We start from the raw sequence: 17,838 nt of genomic DNA, 5'->3' as shown, positions 1-17,838 counted from the left end.
ACCATTTTGACATTGGTTTCTATAATCCTCACCTTTTCTTTTTCTTTCTCCCTCTATTAAAAAAATTCCACAAAACTCTAAAATCTATAGAATCAAAGCTGTAAGAGAAATAACATAAAAGAGGTAATGATAGCTGTGTAGGATCCATTTGTGCAATCAAGACAAAACTAGCAAATGTATAAGGAGTTGGAGTGCATTTAGAGGGTCAATGACTTAACAAAAAAGTTAGTAATTTGTAATTTTGTTATTGTTTATTTAACAACAGTTATGTAAACCTCCAAACTTAAAAATAACTCAGGAAAAGCTTTGTAACATGGTTTTCTATATATATTCATACTTGCTTTTAAACCAGAACATAGCAAAATAACAATTTTCAATTCTTGTGTTTCCTTGGTATTGACTCTCGAGATTGCAGATGCACTCTAACATGCAATTATGCCTTTTTTTTTTTGTTCTATCTCAGTTGCACATATAGTTCTGCACTTCCCATTGTCATTGCATTTTGTGTTGTTTCCCAATGGTCACTTATTATTTTTAAATCAAATCGAATTCCAATTAATGATAATTTGGGAAGAAAATTTATTTTCTAAGAATAATAAAATTAAATAATGTTAACTATTTTTTTTAATGAATATGAAATTAGTTTTTTTTATTATAATCGAATAGAATAGTATCTTTTGTAATTTCAAAGATTAAAATAACAGTTTCCAATGATGATTGATTTATTATGTATGGATTGACATGCATACTAAATTAGTGTTTTTTTTTTTTTTATGTAGACAACATGTATTATCTATTGGAGATAATCTTGTTGGCATCAGGTATAATTATTATGGGCAACAAATTTTTTCTTGAGAGTATTAGTTGCATATCCAATACTCCAACTCAATATCTTTATTAAGCTAGAACAATTTCATGCCAGTTGATTCATGCATTCGATGATATCAAATTAGTGTCTGAAATTGAAAAAATAATTGGAGATAAAAAATACTATGATTTTGACTATATTAAGAACTATTTAAAGAAATAGTAATTTAAGAAATTGAATTCATAATGTCCTACCAGCTTAAAATGATGTTTTACTCAAACCTCAAAGTTTAAGACATCCATAAAATTCGTAGAAGTCTTGCTATTAAATATTAAATTAGGGGGAAAATGAGAGATTTAGTTTAGTTGCTGAACAGGTGCATGATTTATTGCAAGTGTTTCTGCGTCTTTAATTCTTTCGAAAGAAAATAGTTAGAAAAATATATTTTAACAAATGAAAATAAACTCTAGCCGAACAAGTCTGGTAACTTTCTCTGAAGGCCCAGGCCCAAGACAAAGGAAGTGGAATGGGAGAAGATGAAATGGAATCAAAGACAGTCATACTCCAGGTGAAGTGAATATGAATATGGATGTGCATTTCCCTTAACAAGTGAAAGTGAAAGTGAAAACATGCATATGTATGGATACAGAGCAAGGGTTTTTCTGCGCTCAATTTCACTTTGTAAATCAAAGTGGCATAATCACCATCTCCATGTCCGTCTATCTCTTTCTCATCTATTTCCTCTATTCTCACTCTTTTTTCTCTTCCCTAACCAAACCAAACGCTTCTTTCCTGTTATTGTAGGGAAGTCTAATCCATTTCTCTCAAAATCTCACCTCCACAGCTGGTATTCACGATTCAATTGCCCTCCAATGACTTTATTGATTATAATTTGTAGGTATAACAATCAATAACTTTCATTTCAAAGTGCAGGTCGTGAATTTACGGAATTTGCAACAGAACCGTCTATGCAGAGGCAAGTTGTGGAGGCACTCCACTCGGGTGACAGAAAGAAGGCTTCAGACTTACTTTCGGATTTTGGTTCCAGAAGCCGCCACTCATTAACAGCTGACCATTTTGTTCACATTTTTGAGTACTGTGCTCGCTCTCCTGATCCTTTGGTATGCTATTTGCTAGATAACCAAATCTCTGTTTATGAGTTATGGTGGAATCTTTTGCAAATGTAAAAAATTTATTCCTTCCCTTTTTTATTTTTGCAGTTTGTTATGGAGATTTTGAGATTCATGGAGTTAAAAGGTGTTAGCATGAACAATATATGCTCATCTCTTATGATGCAGGCCCTTTGTAATGGGGGTTACTTGGAAGAGGTCAACTATTACTTTCATTAGTTTTATACAAAATATAATTGGGTATATTTTTCCCTTACATTCCTTTCCGGATGAGCTAAGGGGATATTACCATTGGTGTTGGATAAATCCATTACATTTTCAGGGATATTTTTAATTTTTTTTTCTGGAAATACAATTTCATACATTGCTACTTTTGTGAGGCATTGAATTGCTTGTCCGGTGGTGTATACGAGGCAGTTATTAGTAAGTCGCTTTCATCTTAGCTGCAAGAATTTTATTTTTCTCCTGTCTACCCGTTGTACTTTGTTCAGGCCTTTGATATCGTTGATTATCTTGGAGGAAGTCAACGTCTCTATCCAGTTCTCCCACTGTACAATAGTCTCTTAAGATCCTGCACAACAATGCAGAATATAATTCAAGCAAGCAGATGTTTGGACTTAATGGAAAAGAAGATGGTAGGGAAGAATGAAGTTACATATATTGAGCTTCTCAAGGTATGCAGACAGAAAGTGCTACTAACATCATTCTATTATTGTGTTTGAAGAGAAAATAATTCACACTATGAGAAAAACTTTGTTTGTGTTTGCCTGTTGAACTTGTTTCATTTGATAGAGCATTAAGTCTGAATGCATTTTATGTGTAGAGATGTGATTCAATGTGAACTGCTTTATCTGGCTAAAATGCATGTTCTTCAGAGTATCAGTTACAACTTACAAAATATGCTAGTTTACACCAGGAGTCCAGTACCAGTTCTTGGCTGGTTTATATTCCAAATTATGACTATATGTTGTTTCACTGGGTCAAATTTAGTTTTTAGAACTATATTTTTCACTTCATTGTTGTGTACACGACAGACTGATAATGTAAGGCTTAGAGATCATTTCAATCCCTTTTCCAACTGTGGCATGAGTTTGCATATTTACCTTACTGCTTAACCAAAGGAAAGCTTATACTTTCCTCAGTTCTAAGAGTAATGATAATTATTAATAGATGGGTGACAAAGCTTTTCTTTCTTGCCATTGACATTTATCATTGACATCAATCATCCCTTGGCAATGAGGAGGGACATACAGATATCTTGACAGTTTGTCATACATTTCAATATTTATTTTATAATTTCTTAGGTCCTGTTTGGGTTTTTTGTAAGTTTCTAGCTTTTGGTTTTCAAACTCAAATTTGAAAACAAAACCTGTTTGGATAAAAGGGGGTTCAAAATAGTTTTTTTAACCAATTTTAACTTATTTTAACTCACTTTTTGGAAACAAAACGAAAAAAAGTTTCTTCGTTCTAGTTTTTAGTTTGTAGAAATTGGCCAGTCCTTTTCAATAGTTTCCTCCACCCTCCTCCTCTCTCTCCTGTTCCCTCTCCGAGTCTGAGTATCCCGTCCTCTCCTTCCTTTCCTCCACCCTGTGTTTGACAGAAGGAAAGGAGGGAGCCAATGACTGAACCAGTGATAACAATGGAGGTTTGGGGTTTAGGTAGTACCATCAACCCACCATAGAGGTACAACAAGTTGGAAGATCTTGATAATCCTCAGCTGCAACCATGTGCAACAGTGCAGTTTGCAAGGGAGCCATGGGATTTTCTCATTATAACTACAGAAAACAGCACATTAGAGGACATTAGAAAACAGCTTCGATGCTGTTTCATGGACAAAAATGCCACATAAAACAGCACATTAGAGGAGCATGGGGGCATTCACATGTTTGTGTTTGACCCAGGTGGATTGAAGGCTATTTTGAGCTGCAGCTGAGGTTGTCTTGATCATTGTTCTTCAACCAGTTGGAATCCCGATGAAACCTTGTTTGCAGCAACCACTGTTATTCACCTTGGTGACAAGGTGAATCTTTAGGGGGTAGAGTATTAATATGTAATCCCCATAGTTAGTTGAATAATTAGAGAGTTAGTTAGTTAGTTAGGGGCTGAGTTAATTAGAGAAACAAGGCATGTTGCCTAAACAAGAAAAGGGGTTGAGAGGGAGATTCTATCTTGTGATTTGAGAGGGAATTCAGATTTTTGTGGGACAGTTCAGGCCTCTCAAAAGTCCTGGGAATCATTTGTACACTTTTCTGTTAATAGAAGTTTTTCTCTCTAATTCTGATCTAGTTTCTATGCAAAACTTCAAGAAAGTGGGCCTATCTATTGCTAACTTTTATGACATCATAAATGCTCTGGACTTAAGTGACAGCACAATATGTGTTAATTTACTCTAGCTATTTTATGAAACCTGTTTTGATGTGTTTGAATGCATTCTCTCTTTGTTTTTCTTATGACAAATATCACTTAACTTACCCTGTTTGTCAGCTTGCAGTTTTGCAGAAAAACTTGCCTGCAGCTCATCTCATTTGGCAGGAGTATATTAAAAACTATAGCATGAGTATCATGGCTCTGGATAGATTCATTTGGTCATTTACAAGGTTAGGAGATTTAGAATCTGCATATAAAATACTACTAGAAATGATTTCATTAGCCACCAGGGGAAACATTCCTATTGCTAGAACAGTTCATGGGAAGGTGTATACTAATAGACTGGACATCCCTGTGCCTTCAAATAAAGGGCCAGGCTCAACCATGTTGGACTTGAAGGAGAACAAAAAATTGGACTATTGTATGCACCCTCCTCTTATGTATATACCTGACAGTATTTCTGCAAGTATAGAGCAACAGATTATTTGCATGGGGAATAAAAAAGCTAAGAGTACTGAATTAGCTGGGCTGAATGGGCAAAAACATCCGCTGCTTAAGAAGGCGTTGAGTCGGTCTTTTGATGATATAATACATGGGTGTGCAAAACAAAAGAATCATATGCTTGCAAGGAAGCTTATGTTACAGGTATATATTCGACTAACCTTGTACATGTTCTTTAATGCTCCATGTGACACAGCTCATGTAGTCATATAGATTAAATTACTTGTTCTCCCAAATTCTGTAATTGTGAAAGGCTATGAATTACAGATACGTCTCCTTTTTGTCTCAACGTCGAACATGTTTCTGACTTGGGCACCAAAACCTTCCTTACACTTGCCAGACATGTGTGAGACATTAGTTGTATTGCTTGTCTATGTCAGTTTGTGCTTCATTGGTGAAAGGTTCTCTACATAGTCATAGTATGTCAAATTTTAATTTTTCAGACTTGAAACCCCCAAGGTTTCAATTATTGAAAGCTTCTGTTAGTTGATTCTCAATAACATATGAATATGAATTTTACTGTGTCCTTATACATCTTCCTTTCTCAATTTTTTAGCATAAATAAATTTCTTGCAGCTATGAAAAAATATGGGAATTTTTAATTTTATCAACTGACTACTTCATTTATATCAATGTATTTTAACATCTTGAAGGACACTTCTCTTTTCAGATGACAAATCTTGGTTTGCAGCCATCCAGACATACATATAATGGCATTATTAAAGTTGTTTCTCATAGAAGCTTTGGGGATGCCATAAGAGTGGTGAGTTCGGTTACAATCACTTTGTTCAGAATCATTTGTTTTTGGTATCTTCTTTTTTTTTTTTAATTTAATTTTTTAGTAGACTGCTATCAATGGGAGTTCTGTCCAGAAATTTCAACCACTTAAGTTTAGGTCAAATAGACCCCCAAATCTAGTGAAATTGGAATCTGAATGTGGGATCTAGTGTGACACAGTTATGTGATCTTGTGTCTGCTGATACTCATGTTGATTACAGAAAACTTTTCTTGGCCTTATATTATTTTCATATAATATGCAGTTGAAAAAGATGCAGCAGAAGAATTTGAAGCCATATGATTCAACTCTAGCGTCACTTTCAATCACTTGCAGCAAAGCACTACAACTAGATTTAGCTGAGGCTTTTCTGAATCAAATTTCTGAATGTCTATATCCAAATCCTTATAATGCTTTGCTAGCATCATGCGATCAACTGGTGAGCTCAAATGTGAAAGTTCAAAACAAAGTTATGCATTTTACCATTTTATTGTTTGCAAGACTAAAATTAGTTTACCTGAAGACTTAATAATATTTTTTAGCAATACTTGTCAAAAATAGAAAATTGGGATGTTTTATCATTTATGTTGAGAGAGGAAGGGTCAGAGAAAACCCCTAAAATATGTGAATGAGTCAGTCCAATGCATGTACTTTTGTATCTTATTATAATTTGTTGTTTTTAATAATATGATTGTACAATACAAGGTAATGTACAATAGTGCTGTAATTATTAAATGTAAACAAAAATGAAATAAGGAAACTGTTCAATTCCTGTACAAATTTATTTTCTAGCACCGATAATAAAATAGGATCCTTTAAACAATGAATGTCTTTTTTTTTTTACTATTGTGGTTGGTTACTGTTTGTTTGGCTTGGACATGTTACAATGGCATGTTAAGTCATTTATTTCGTCAATGGGCTGCAGAGCACCAATTAAGATGAGCAACTGAATTTATAACTGAACTATCTGTACCAAATTCCCCTTTTAAGGTTTGGTTGCTCTAATTCTCTTGCATTGTGGAACTTATAACGGCTTACATTTTATTTATCATAAAAATTTGCAGAATCAACTTGAACGTGCTATTCGAGTGTTTGCCAAGATGGAGCAGAAAAAAGTTTTACCTAATATCAGGACATGCGAGCTTCTGTTTTCGTTATTTGGAGTTGTAAATGGCCATTACGAAGACAGTGATGCGCTGTCAAAGGTGGATGTTGCTAAAAGAATAAATGCTATACAAAAGCATATGGCCAACAATGGCATTCAGCATAGTCACCTTTCAATGAATAAATTAGTAAGTTCAATTCATGTTTCCTTTTTCATGTAACTTAAGAATGAATCAATCTCATGAGGATTTTCTTCTGTTCAAATCTATGAAGAACTTATATATGTGATTGCAAAAAGGGGAGGGGTTCAACTGAGTGGTCAGTAACGTGTCCTGGGGTGCAATTAATGTGTCAAAGAAAAATGTTGTTACTAGAATGTGGATTTGTTAGACCCTCTGTGTGTCATAACCATGCTAATCTTTTTTTCTTATTCTGTTTAGTAATTAAGGAAGATGTAAATCATAGGATTCAAGCTGGCTGGATGAAATGAAGAAATGTTTTTGTTGTTATTTGTGATCAGGAGTAGCTCAAGGTCAAAGGAAAACTTTACTGAACAGCCACATGCTTCGTAGTGCTGAATGGTGGGCAGCAAATACTAGATATGGAAGAATGGATGAGTGACATTCAAGGAATAAAAATTAGATTAGGAATGCACATGTCGGAGAGAAAATTGAACTAGCACTTGTTAGAAAAAAAAAAGACAGAATTTTGCCTTAAATGGTGTAGCCATGTGAGAAGAAGAAATAGGAAGTCTTGATCCTATGGTGGATGGCCTTATAAAATAAACAGAACTAGAGGAAGTTAAGGGATAAATCTTTTAGTGAAATCATTAAGACCTTGATGCAAATGACCTTTTCAAAAATGTGCTTTTTGGTAGAACAGAATGGTGTTATCCATCGACAAATCTGGCCTCATTTAGTATTAGTAGGAAAAGGATTTTGTTGTTGTGTTCAATAATTTCTTCTAGTTTCCTTCCCACATGCACACCCATGTGAGAGCATACTAATGAGAGATCCAACCAAAATACTAATACTATGAGTAAAACCACAATGTTTAAGAGCTCTAAAAGATCACTTGGATTAAGATAGGACAGGAATGGTATATTGTTCATTTACATTGCTTATGACTTAGCCATGTTCTTTGGGTCTTTTCAGATGAGAGCCCTTGGAGAAGAAGGGATGATAAAAGAGTTGATCCAGTATTTACATGTGGCAGAAAATCTTTTCATTTATAGAAACCCTTCATTGGGAACACATATGTACAACACAGTGTTACATTATCTTGTTGAAGCCAAGGAAGTGAGTGACTCATACATCATTACTTTCTCCATTTTGACACCTACTTTGTGAAGTGTGTTATTATGCATGTCTGGCTGGAATATGAGGTTTTCCACTTGATATACAGAGTGACACGGTGATTGCAATTTTCAAGAAGATGAAGTTATGTGGCTGCCACCCTGATTCTGAAACATACAATATAATGATTGACTGTTGTACCATCCTAAAAAGTTACAGATCTGCTTGTTTGCTGCTTTCAATGATGATACGGAAAGGGTTTCATCCAGTGATTTGTACATATAACGCTATCATTGAGGTTCTTCCCATTTTAATCTCTTCTGATAGTCCAGTCCAAATTATTATTATTTTGTCAAAGATTTTGCAATTGTACTTGATTTTTTTGTGAAAATATTAGGAAAGTCTCACATTGGTTAGAGATAAGGCAAAGATAGAATATATAAGTGGGGGACACCCTCACCCCGTAAGCTATCTTTTGGGAGTTAATTAGGCTCAAACCCACATTCTAAGATGGTATTAGAGTCTATCGTAGATCCATTAAACGGGTCATCCATCATAATATCTACTTATCAAACCCAAAAGTATTGGGCGTGAGGGGGTGTATATAGACAAACCCAAGTCCCACATCGGCTAGAAGTAAGGCAAAGATAGAATATATAAGTGAAGGGCAATCCTCACGGTCTCACCTCATGAGCTAGCTTTTGGGTTTGAGTTAGGACCAAACTCACATTCTAAGAGAAAATTGTAAAGTGTGCAGATTTAGTATTTTATAGTAACTTGATGAACTTCCTAATCTCCTTCAACAAATCAAGTAGTCTACCTGTTAGTGATAAATGAAAAATGCATGCATTTGGTGTTAGATGTTTCTACTGGTACATAATTTGCATATTTTTTACATAATTCATGCAGTATTAGTGGTGTTTACCAACTAAAACATGGTGACATTTTGTCTTTTTCTTATAACTTCATACATTGAACATATTAGACGTGATGGAGTTTGAAATACAAATGCACTAAATCTTTGATCATATATGTAATAGCTAAGGCATTGGCTTTAAAAGTAATGGGTAGTGACTACCCTAGGAAAGCATGGGTTTCTTTTGGATCATCCAGATTTGATTCATCTTGACCTTATAACCAATTATACTTCTTATTTTGTCTTGAGAGGGCACTAGTTTACAAGCAAAATGTCCAAATTACATGAATCATGCAGCTGACTTCTGGTCATCATGAAAGTAGGGTTATAACTAATAGTTGTATCCTGTGTCACTCATTGTGCATGTGCTGATATCTTTATTCTTTGTTCATGTGTTGCCATGACATCATCTTACTTACAACTTGTAAATTTATTTTTAGAACTGTGTATCCCAAAGTGATACTGAGCTTGTTTGCATCAGATTTTGTTGGAAGATGAGAACTTTAATGAAGCCCTGAATCTTTTGAAACAAGTCATATTGGATGGCATTCAACCTGATGTACTGCTGTTTAATACAGTTCTTAAAGAAGCATGCTACAAGGTACCTCGCCTTTCATATTAAAATCTTTCTATGTAGAAAGGGGATAAAGGGTAAAAGAAGAATCTGTTTCAAACTCATATATGTTCAAGAGATGAGTAATGTTACACAGCCATACAAAATTGATAGAATTCAGCAAAAAATTGTCTAGATTCCAGGGTGGTTGTGGGATGCCTCAAAGTTTTAGGGACCATTTACCCATCCAAGTGTCAATAACAATGCCAACTCATTTTATACAAAATTATGGCTAATATAATATGTTTTCCTCTAGAAATTGCAGCGTTCTGTTACCATTATGGTTATAGTTTCTGCACACTTAGCTTGCTAGCCCTTGGTACTATAAGGAAAATAAAGTTTCTATCCTGATGAAAAGTCTTATTTGTGCTTTATCCATTTATGATGGAAAATTTAGAATGTGTGCTAATGCCATATAATTTCTTAGGGAAGGATTGATGTAATTGAGTTTATTGTGGAGTGTATGCGCCGAGAGAAAGTTCCCCCAGATACAAGAACATGTGGCTATGTCTTCTCTGCATATGTAGATTCTGGTTTTCACAATACAGCAATTGAAGCATTGCAGGTTTTAAGTTTGCGTATGATGTCTGAAGATGGCAACATACTTAGAGAGAATACAAATTTTGTGAATGAATTCATCCTATCTGAAGATGTGGCTGTTGTTGAGTCACAGATACTTAAATTATTTGAAGATTCTGAAGATGAACTTGCAATTGGGTTGTTGAATTTAAGATGGTGTGCAATAGCTGGGTTCCCAATCTGCAAGTCAGCTGATCAAAGTCTATGGGCTAAAAGACTGGAAGGAATGCAATTGTGAGCCTGAGTCCTACCAAGACACCCAATTAGATACAATTGCTTGATGGTTTTGATGAAGAAATTGTCTTGGGTGAATTTTCTTTAGGGAGACCTCCATGAAAGGGTTGCGGGGTGGGGAGTGGGGTTCAGTAGTGGAGAGACGCAGGCGCTGTATCATATCTTGTGTCAACTGTAGCCATAATTCAGAATAATGTATTATGAAATAAGATTTAACTTTTGTACGCCAAACATGAAATTTGACTTTTTAACTCCCTTCTCGTCGGTCCCTCTCACGCTGATTGCTTGCTCACTCTGGTTGCTCTGCTATATGAAAAGAGTAAAAAAGCGCAGATTTAGGATTTTATAGTAACTTAAAAAAAGAGTTTTGATCATACCCACAAGTTATCTCCTTAGCGTTACACTAACATAACCAAAATAGACATTTTGATTTTAAATTGCTTAATTTTGTAATGAAGAAACAATTGTTTAAACTTAAAAGGAGGAAAAGTCGAAAGGATTAGAAGTGAGTTCTCTGTGTCTGTGAACTTTGAATTGTGAAAATATTTGAAAGAAAGAAACTGTGACATTATGGTGCAACTACAAAGTTATGATTGTTTGTAAAAACACCTCGTTCTCCTATCATGGTTGCAGAGACGAACAAAAAAACATTAATAATTTCATCCTGTTAAAAGATAACATGTGTCCTCCAGTAAACAAATTCAGCTTTCGAGTAACGTTCCCTCAAGCTAGTGCTTAGATATCATATATCAACGTCATTTAACTTTTCTGCTCATGGTCTTACTGTTCAGTATATAAAGAATATTATTAAGTGAGAATTGTATTAAAAATTATGATAAAATATATTAATTATATTTTTAATAAAAAAGAAACTTAACTTTCATTCCCCAGCCTATGCTAGTTGCATTGCATGTTTAATCTCAAACTTGGGTATACCTTTCTTCGGGCTGGTGGTGTTACTATAGAACACGGTAAGGATTGAGTTTAAAGAATGACATCCAAATCTAATTATCCCTATCTTTTTAAACTTCTCTTTTTGGGGGAGGGCTGAGGGGGGAGTTGGGGTTTAAGTGTTTAACAAAATTTTCAAGGGTCATGAATGCAAGCAATCTCTTTTAAAAACAGTTACAGTCCCTAGTTTTGTGTATTTATATTTCTTTCAAATTAAAATAATTAACAACTATTTTGTGTGTTGTAAAATTTAGCAATGTAAGTTAAACAAATTATTTTATAAAAGTTAACTATTCACATAATTTTTGTAGATATCTTTATTTTTAATTTTTGTTCTTTGTAACAGAAAACTCAAAACTATGAATTTTAATGTTTACACATACATAAAAGTTAAATTTTAATCTGTCATTGGCACGGTTAAACAGTGTGACTGCTAATAATGTTACAAAAACATTTTAGTGGTGCAAAGTCATTACAATTTTTTTTGGCCCATGTAAAATTGCTAGGAAATGATGACACATAAAACTTCTTATAGTTCTTTCAAACAAAAAAAAAAAACTTCTTATACTAGTTTCACAGTCACAAAAGTTTTTTTTTTTAAGTATGAAGGGAGTTTAGCTTTGTTGGTTGAGTATGATATATGAGTTATTATAAATCTTTTGTTGTATATATTTAATTCTTATGGATAAAAAAAAGTTTTTGCATTGATTTCATATTGTCGAATTTTTTTGTAATAGTATTAATGTCACTCTCAAATACATCACTAATAGTATTAACATCATGAATCAAAACTTAAACTTCTTGTTATAGGTGTCTAGCTCAATTGATCAAATAGGATATGTGAGTTATTGTAAATTTTTTGATATTTTCTTTGATTCATATGGATAAAAAAAAACTTAAATTTTGTATACAAGAACCACAGCTTTTAAAATTTTTTGTACAAGATTTTCATCATATTTATTATTAATCTAAACATAGTCTGACAGACGTCTCTTTCATGACTAACAACACTATTTTATTATATAAAAGTGCATCATTACTTGAAAAATTTTAATTTATTTTGCATTACTTGTCACTTTTCACTTTAAAAAAATAAGCATGGTAAAAGGAGAGAATAACATTATTGTTGTCAAAACATTGGTTCTGTATTTAGCTATGTATTTTTTAAAATAAAAGAGCATTAGCATTTGTCTTTAATACATACATATTAAGCTTTTGATAGGTTATTCGCATACTATGGTTATGCTACATCATTCATGGATATATGGTTCTGTTCTAATTTCTGAATACGTCTAGCTCCCATAGAACTAGCATACCAGAAAATTAAGAAAAAACACTATCTGTTATATGCAAACATACTAATAAATAATTTATTCAAGTGATCTTACGTTTAGTCTCCTTAAATAAAGTCACTTGATCTCCTTGAATAAATTCTTTGTGGGAAAAATATAATTTGAAATTTCACTAAATGATTAAATAAGTTTTTATGGAGATTAGTTCTCAACAAAACTAATAAATATTCCACACTAATATAATGATTAAAAAAATAACAAACATAATTCACTGAGTTGGAATTCGACCAAATGTTCCTTTGAGCACTACAAACCTTTTGTTGTTGTATATATAATAACATGAGTATAAAATGCATAAATGTCAAGCACTATATATTTCACATATAATACGCGTATAAGACTCCAAATCAATAATAGAGTTTGCTACATAAAAATAAAAAGTGTATTATTCTTATACGCATGTTTTATTTTTAATTTCTTTAACAAAAGGGACTAAGGTTGACACCCAAAAGAAAACACAGTCAATGAGAGGGCTGTGAAGGGAGCTCCCCACCGGCCACAGTCCACAGCACATGTTGTACATGTCAAATTTATACAGCCGCTGCTAATTACCTCATATCAGAAATTAATCATAATTAATAATAATCAATATTTCAAACTAAGAAAAAAGAGAGAGTGTGGACGGTGAAATGGAGATATATATCCGGAAGTGTTGTTGGGAAAGTAAAAGATAGATATGATGGAGGAGATAGACCCCAGAAGTGGTTTCTGCAGCTCCAATTCAATCTTCTACAGCAAGCGTAAGCCCCTCCCACTCCCTCCCAACAACGCCTTAGACGTCACCACCTTCATCTCCTCCCGCGCCCACCGCGCCACCACAGCCTTCGTCGACGCCGCCACCGCCCGCCGCCTCACCTACACCCAGCTATGGCGTTCCGTGGAGGGCGTGGCAGCCTCTCTCTCCGTGGACATGGGGATCCGAAAGGGCAACGTGGTCCTCATCCTCTCCCCCAACTCCATCCACTTCCCCGTTGTGTGCCTGGCCGTCATGTCCCTCGGCGCCATCATCACCACCACCAACCCCCTCAACACCACCCGCGAAATCGCCAAGCAGATCGCCGATTCCAAGCCTCTCCTCGCCTTCACGATCTCTGATTTACTCCCCAAAATCACCGCAGCTGCACCCTCTCTACCAATCGTTCTCATGGACAACGACGGCGCCAATAATAACAATAACAATAATAATATCGTGGCCACTCTTGATGAGATGGCGAAGAAGGAACCGGTGGCTCAGCGCGTGAAAGAGCGCGTGGAGCAGGACGACACGGCCACGCTGCTCTACTCCTCCGGCACCACGGGGCCCAGCAAGGGCGTGGTATCGTCCCACCGCAACCTCATAGCAATGGTCCAGATCGTGCTGGGTCGGTTCCACATGGAGGAGAACGAAACCTTCATATGCACGGTCCCCATGTTTCACATATACGGCCTGGTCGCCTTCGCCACGGGGCTTCTGGCTTCCGGCTCCACCATCGTCGTGCTCTCCAAGTTCGAGATGCACGACATGCTCTCCTCGATCGAGAGGTTCCGCGCCACTTACCTCCCGCTCGTGCCGCCCATTCTGGTGGCCATGCTCAACAACGCCGCCGCTATCAAGGGCAAGTACGATATCACGTCGCTGCATTCGGTGCTCTCCGGTGGGGCTCCGTTGAGCAAGGAGGTCATAGAGGGCTTTGTGGCCAAGTATCCCAACGTCACCATCCTTCAGGGTTATGGTTTGACGGAATCCACCGGCGTTGGGGCCTCCACCGACTCCTTGGAGGAGAGTCGAAGGTACGGCACGGCGGGGCTCTTGTCTCCGGCCACCCAGGCTATGATCGTCGATCCTGAATCCGGCCAATCGCTTCCGGTTAACCGCACCGGGGAGCTCTGGCTCAGGGGTCCCACCATCATGAAAGGTAATCACATTCATTGAATATGTTACATCACCGTTTCTTTCTTTCTGGGGAATTATACTTTTTTATATTATTATTTAGTGCGCTGATGATGACAGATAATAAGGACTACTCGTGTATGTAGTATGTGTATCCTTCACAAAAAAAATGTACATTTGACTGTCAAAATGTGCATTAAGCAACTCCACTTGTTTGGTATGCGCCGCGGGTTTATTATCTGTTTCCCCTACCTAGTTATTTAGAAGGGTCAACTGTCCTAACTAATCTGAACATTTATTATTAAAAATATATTTAAACCTTTTCCTCTTTTTCTTTTTAAAAAAAACTATATCATCAGTCGATTGATTGGTTTAGGTTGCTCCAGATTGATGAAAAAATAAACCTTCTATGTGTACGTGTCAATTAAGAGTTATTCAATGCTTTAGCTTCTGCTTTTTCCACTGAATATTCAATGTTTTAGCTACTCCGGAGGTTTTTGTCATTTGGAAACTTAATTTTTTTGGTATTAACCATCATTAATTACTTGATTATTTTAAAACTTAATTATGTATAAAAAAAAGTCCATTTTTGTAATTAAGTGTTTAAAATACTTCAAAATGATAAAAACTTTCAGAACATGAACAAGTTTTAGGTTTAGGCACATAATTGGATGAAATTGTGATTTGCTCATTCCTAGTTAACCTTTGAAAACGTGGGGATGACAGGTTATTTCAGTAACGAAGAAGCAACCACATCAACCCTTGATTCAAAAGGATGGTTAAGAACAGGGGATATTTGTTACATTGACAATGATGGATTCATATTTATTGTGGATCGGTTAAAGGAGCTCATCAAATACAAGGGATATCAGGTAATTACTAAATTACGAATTCTAGCCAGTTACTTAATCCATTATTGACAAAAGGGATATCAGATGTAGTATTTACTATTTAACAACTATAGAGACCTGTTTTATAGAGGAACCAATGGGAAGATAATCGCAACACTAACATACAGTTGGGATACGAATATTGTGAATCCTATTGAAGGTCTTGATGATGTTTTAGGTTCCTCCAGCAGAACTAGAGGCCTTGCTACTGACTCATCCTGCTATTTTAGATGCCGCTGTTATCCCGTAAGTCTTTCAGCAATTTCATCTACCACACCTGATTAATAATGAATATATAGAAGGAGAAGAGCACTTGAATCGGAGCAGTTCTGAGTGGTGAATGTTTTTGTAATGATCAGGTATCCAGATAAGGAAGCTGGGCAGCATCCAATGGCATACGTGGTGAGGAAGGCTGGAAGTAGCTTATCAGAAACTCAAGTTATGGATTTTGTTGCAGGACAGGTTAGTTGGGTTTGGAAACAGTCTTCAACAATGGCGACTTTTTTATATAAATCATAAGATAGTAAAAAAGATTATGAAAAGTATAATTTTCCGCTAATAAAAATATTTTTAAAGTTTCATATTAAATGTTTATAGGATATTGGTTAACATTTAATTATTATTGAATATCTGATTGCTGGAGTTCAACTTTAACGGCTGAACAGTGAACATTATAAAATATTGAACATTCCGTGGGTTACACTTCATACAGGTGGCTCCGTACAAGCGGATTCGAAAAGTGGCATTTATTTCCTCCATACCCAAAAATCCATCTGGCAAAATTCTTCGGAAGGATCTCATCAAACTCGCAACGTCTAAACTCTGAATAGATGAGCTTTTTCGTAATATATTTTTTCTATCGGAGTTGGACAAGTGAGGAAATAATCTTTAGCTCCTTTTTTGCTGTAATTTTCTGGCTTGTTTACTTTTGCTGCTTTCATATTATCTGTTCTTTGTTCAACAGTCTATTGTAATTTGTAGAGAACAAAGTGCTGTGAGTACACCTTATAGGCAATAAAATTGTCTCTTTGTAATTTCTTTTTTCAATTGGAATAACTTCTCTATCAGTTTGTCATCAGACTTGTAGACCAATATTTAAAATAGATTTCTCAAAAAACATAGAATTTGTTGTTGTAGCAAAATGTTTAGATCATGTTTTATTTCTAACTAAATTAATTTTTTTAATCGAATCTAACTTAATTGGTTTAACAAGTATGCATAAATTGTTATAAATTTTTTGACTTTTTTTATTCTGAGAGATAAAAAAAAATATTTTTTTTAGATTGGAACGATTTATAAATTTTTGAAGTTATAAATTATAGTTAGCTATAACACAATTATTTTAGGAATAATTTGTTTACGGTCAATTAACTAAGAATAAATAGAATGATATACTACATTTTACTGGGGGTCCATCTTTAAATATTTTTCTTTAATTCAAACACGCCGCATGATCCATTATTAAATATTGATGTTTCGTGGTACCATTGACTTATTTGAGGAGCAACATATATATTCAGAGAGCTGGCTCAGGAACACTTCAGTCTCCCAACTGACGGTCCAATAACTGTGATGCACCCTTCATGCATGGGATACGTTTTGTCTTTGGAGCTTAATTCACAACGCAGTGCATCTTTTCGCTTAATTTGGATTGGATCTAAGTCCCACTGTCTCTGTCGCTCAGGGTCTAATTCTTTATGCTTCGTAAACGTTACTCGTAATCTAGTCTCTTACCAATGTCCAAATTCCATGTTAACTTATTCAATTTGGCACCATTAATTAGCTGTCCAACTTACATTTTTTTTTCTAATGGACATGTTAAGAAATTGAGTTCATTAGTTAAATTGATTTGTCTGTTGATGTGATTAATTGAAATCGTCATTTAAAAGCTAGAGGTAACAAGGATAAAAACATCTTTTATTATTACGAATTATTTACTTCAGTTTATGTGTTAACTGAACTTATATATTCAGTTTTTATATCCTCGTGCAATGTTAAAGACATTGATTAAAAGAAATGCAATGTTAAAGGCAAGCTTCCGTATCATCTTACAATCTGTTTCTTTTACTCAAAGGTTACGTTTGCCGCCATGTAACCATAATGTACGTGATTGTTTGATTAAAATTTTGAATACTCAAAATTAATTTTTAATTTTACTGCAAGTAAATTTAATTTAAAAAATTATTTTAATATATAGATTTACATTTCAAAAGTAATTTTATTTCATTATTCAAACATAATTATTTCTCCCAAAACTAATTGGAAATATCATTTACCTAGTTTTTACTAAATTGCAATTTATGTACTCTTATAATTCTTAATCCGTGATTTTCATTTTCATTTTTTTTGGGTTTTAATCCATCTATTTTAAAAATATATAATTTTGGTCCAAATTTTAATTTTGCATACATTTATTTTTTATATATATTTAAATTAATTAAATCATTTTTTAT

The 17,838-nt window shown here is 34.7% G+C and overlaps 2 protein-coding genes across 6 annotated transcripts; both read left to right on the top strand.

Annotated features, from left to right (window-relative positions):
• The first annotated feature begins 1,111 nt into the window (after positions 1-1,111).
• On the top strand, positions 1,112-10,553 carry LOC100780147 (pentatricopeptide repeat-containing protein At1g76280). Of its 3 annotated transcripts, none has more exons than XM_006596458.4 (13): positions 1,112-1,521; positions 1,613-1,655; positions 1,742-1,929; positions 2,029-2,136; positions 2,430-2,612; positions 4,423-4,950; positions 5,477-5,569; positions 5,847-6,020; positions 6,646-6,873; positions 7,840-7,983; positions 8,090-8,278; positions 9,378-9,497; positions 9,942-10,553. In XM_006596458.4, the coding sequence occupies exons 1-13, from the start codon at positions 1,438-1,440 to the stop codon at positions 9,945-9,947; spliced, it is 2,088 nt and encodes a 695-aa protein (XP_006596521.1). In that variant the 5' UTR covers positions 1,112-1,437; the 3' UTR covers positions 9,948-10,553. The 3 variants fall into 3 exon arrangements, with proteins under 3 accessions (XP_006596521.1, XP_014622680.1, XP_006596519.1); XM_006596456.4 differs by having other exon boundaries at positions 1,135-1,521; positions 9,937-10,553; XM_014767194.3 differs by lacking the exons at positions 7,840-7,983; positions 8,090-8,278 and having other exon boundaries at positions 1,128-1,521; positions 9,937-10,553.
• Positions 10,554-12,982: 2,429 nt separating this feature from the next.
• On the top strand, positions 12,983-16,419 carry LOC100811344 (4-coumarate--CoA ligase-like 5). 3 transcript variants are annotated; one of them, XM_003544956.4, is made up of 5 exons: positions 12,983-14,520; positions 15,222-15,367; positions 15,564-15,631; positions 15,745-15,847; positions 16,098-16,419. In XM_003544956.4, exons 1-5 carry the CDS (start codon positions 13,302-13,304, stop codon positions 16,209-16,211), a joined length of 1,650 nt encoding a protein of 549 aa, XP_003545004.1. In that variant the 5' UTR covers positions 12,983-13,301; the 3' UTR covers positions 16,212-16,419. The 3 variants fall into 3 exon arrangements, with proteins under 3 accessions (XP_003545004.1, XP_014622679.1, XP_040864836.1); XM_014767193.2 differs by lacking the exons at positions 15,745-15,847; positions 16,098-16,419 and having other exon boundaries at positions 15,546-15,631; XM_041008902.1 differs by lacking the exons at positions 15,745-15,847; positions 16,098-16,419 and having other exon boundaries at positions 15,475-15,631.
• Positions 16,420-17,838: the final 1,419 nt, after the last annotated feature.

Source organism: Glycine max, chromosome 14 (assembly GCF_000004515.6).
Source record: "Glycine max cultivar Williams 82 chromosome 14, Glycine_max_v4.0, whole genome shotgun sequence".
Lineage (NCBI taxonomy): Eukaryota > Viridiplantae > Streptophyta > Magnoliopsida > Fabales > Fabaceae > Glycine > Glycine max.
Note: the sequence above shows the minus strand (reverse complement) of the source record. Positions and strands in the feature narration are given on the sequence as shown.

Coding starts and splice junctions, on each gene's coding strand:
- LOC100780147 (XM_006596456.4), top strand. CDS start 1,438: ATGCATATGTATGGATACAGAGCAAGGGTTTTTCTGCGCTCAATTTCA. Junction 1,656..1,741: donor AAATCTCACCTCCACAGCTG/GTATTCACGATT, acceptor TTCAAAGTGCAG/GTCGTGAATTTACGGAATTT. Junction 5,570..5,846: donor TTGGGGATGCCATAAGAGTG/GTGAGTTCGGTT, acceptor TATAATATGCAG/TTGAAAAAGATGCAGCAGAA.
- LOC100811344 (XM_003544956.4), top strand. CDS start 13,302: ATGATGGAGGAGATAGACCCCAGAAGTGGTTTCTGCAGCTCCAATTCA. Junction 14,521..15,221: donor GGGTCCCACCATCATGAAAG/GTAATCACATTC, acceptor TGGGGATGACAG/GTTATTTCAGTAACGAAGAA. Junction 15,632..15,744: donor TTAGATGCCGCTGTTATCCC/GTAAGTCTTTCA, acceptor TGTAATGATCAG/GTATCCAGATAAGGAAGCTG.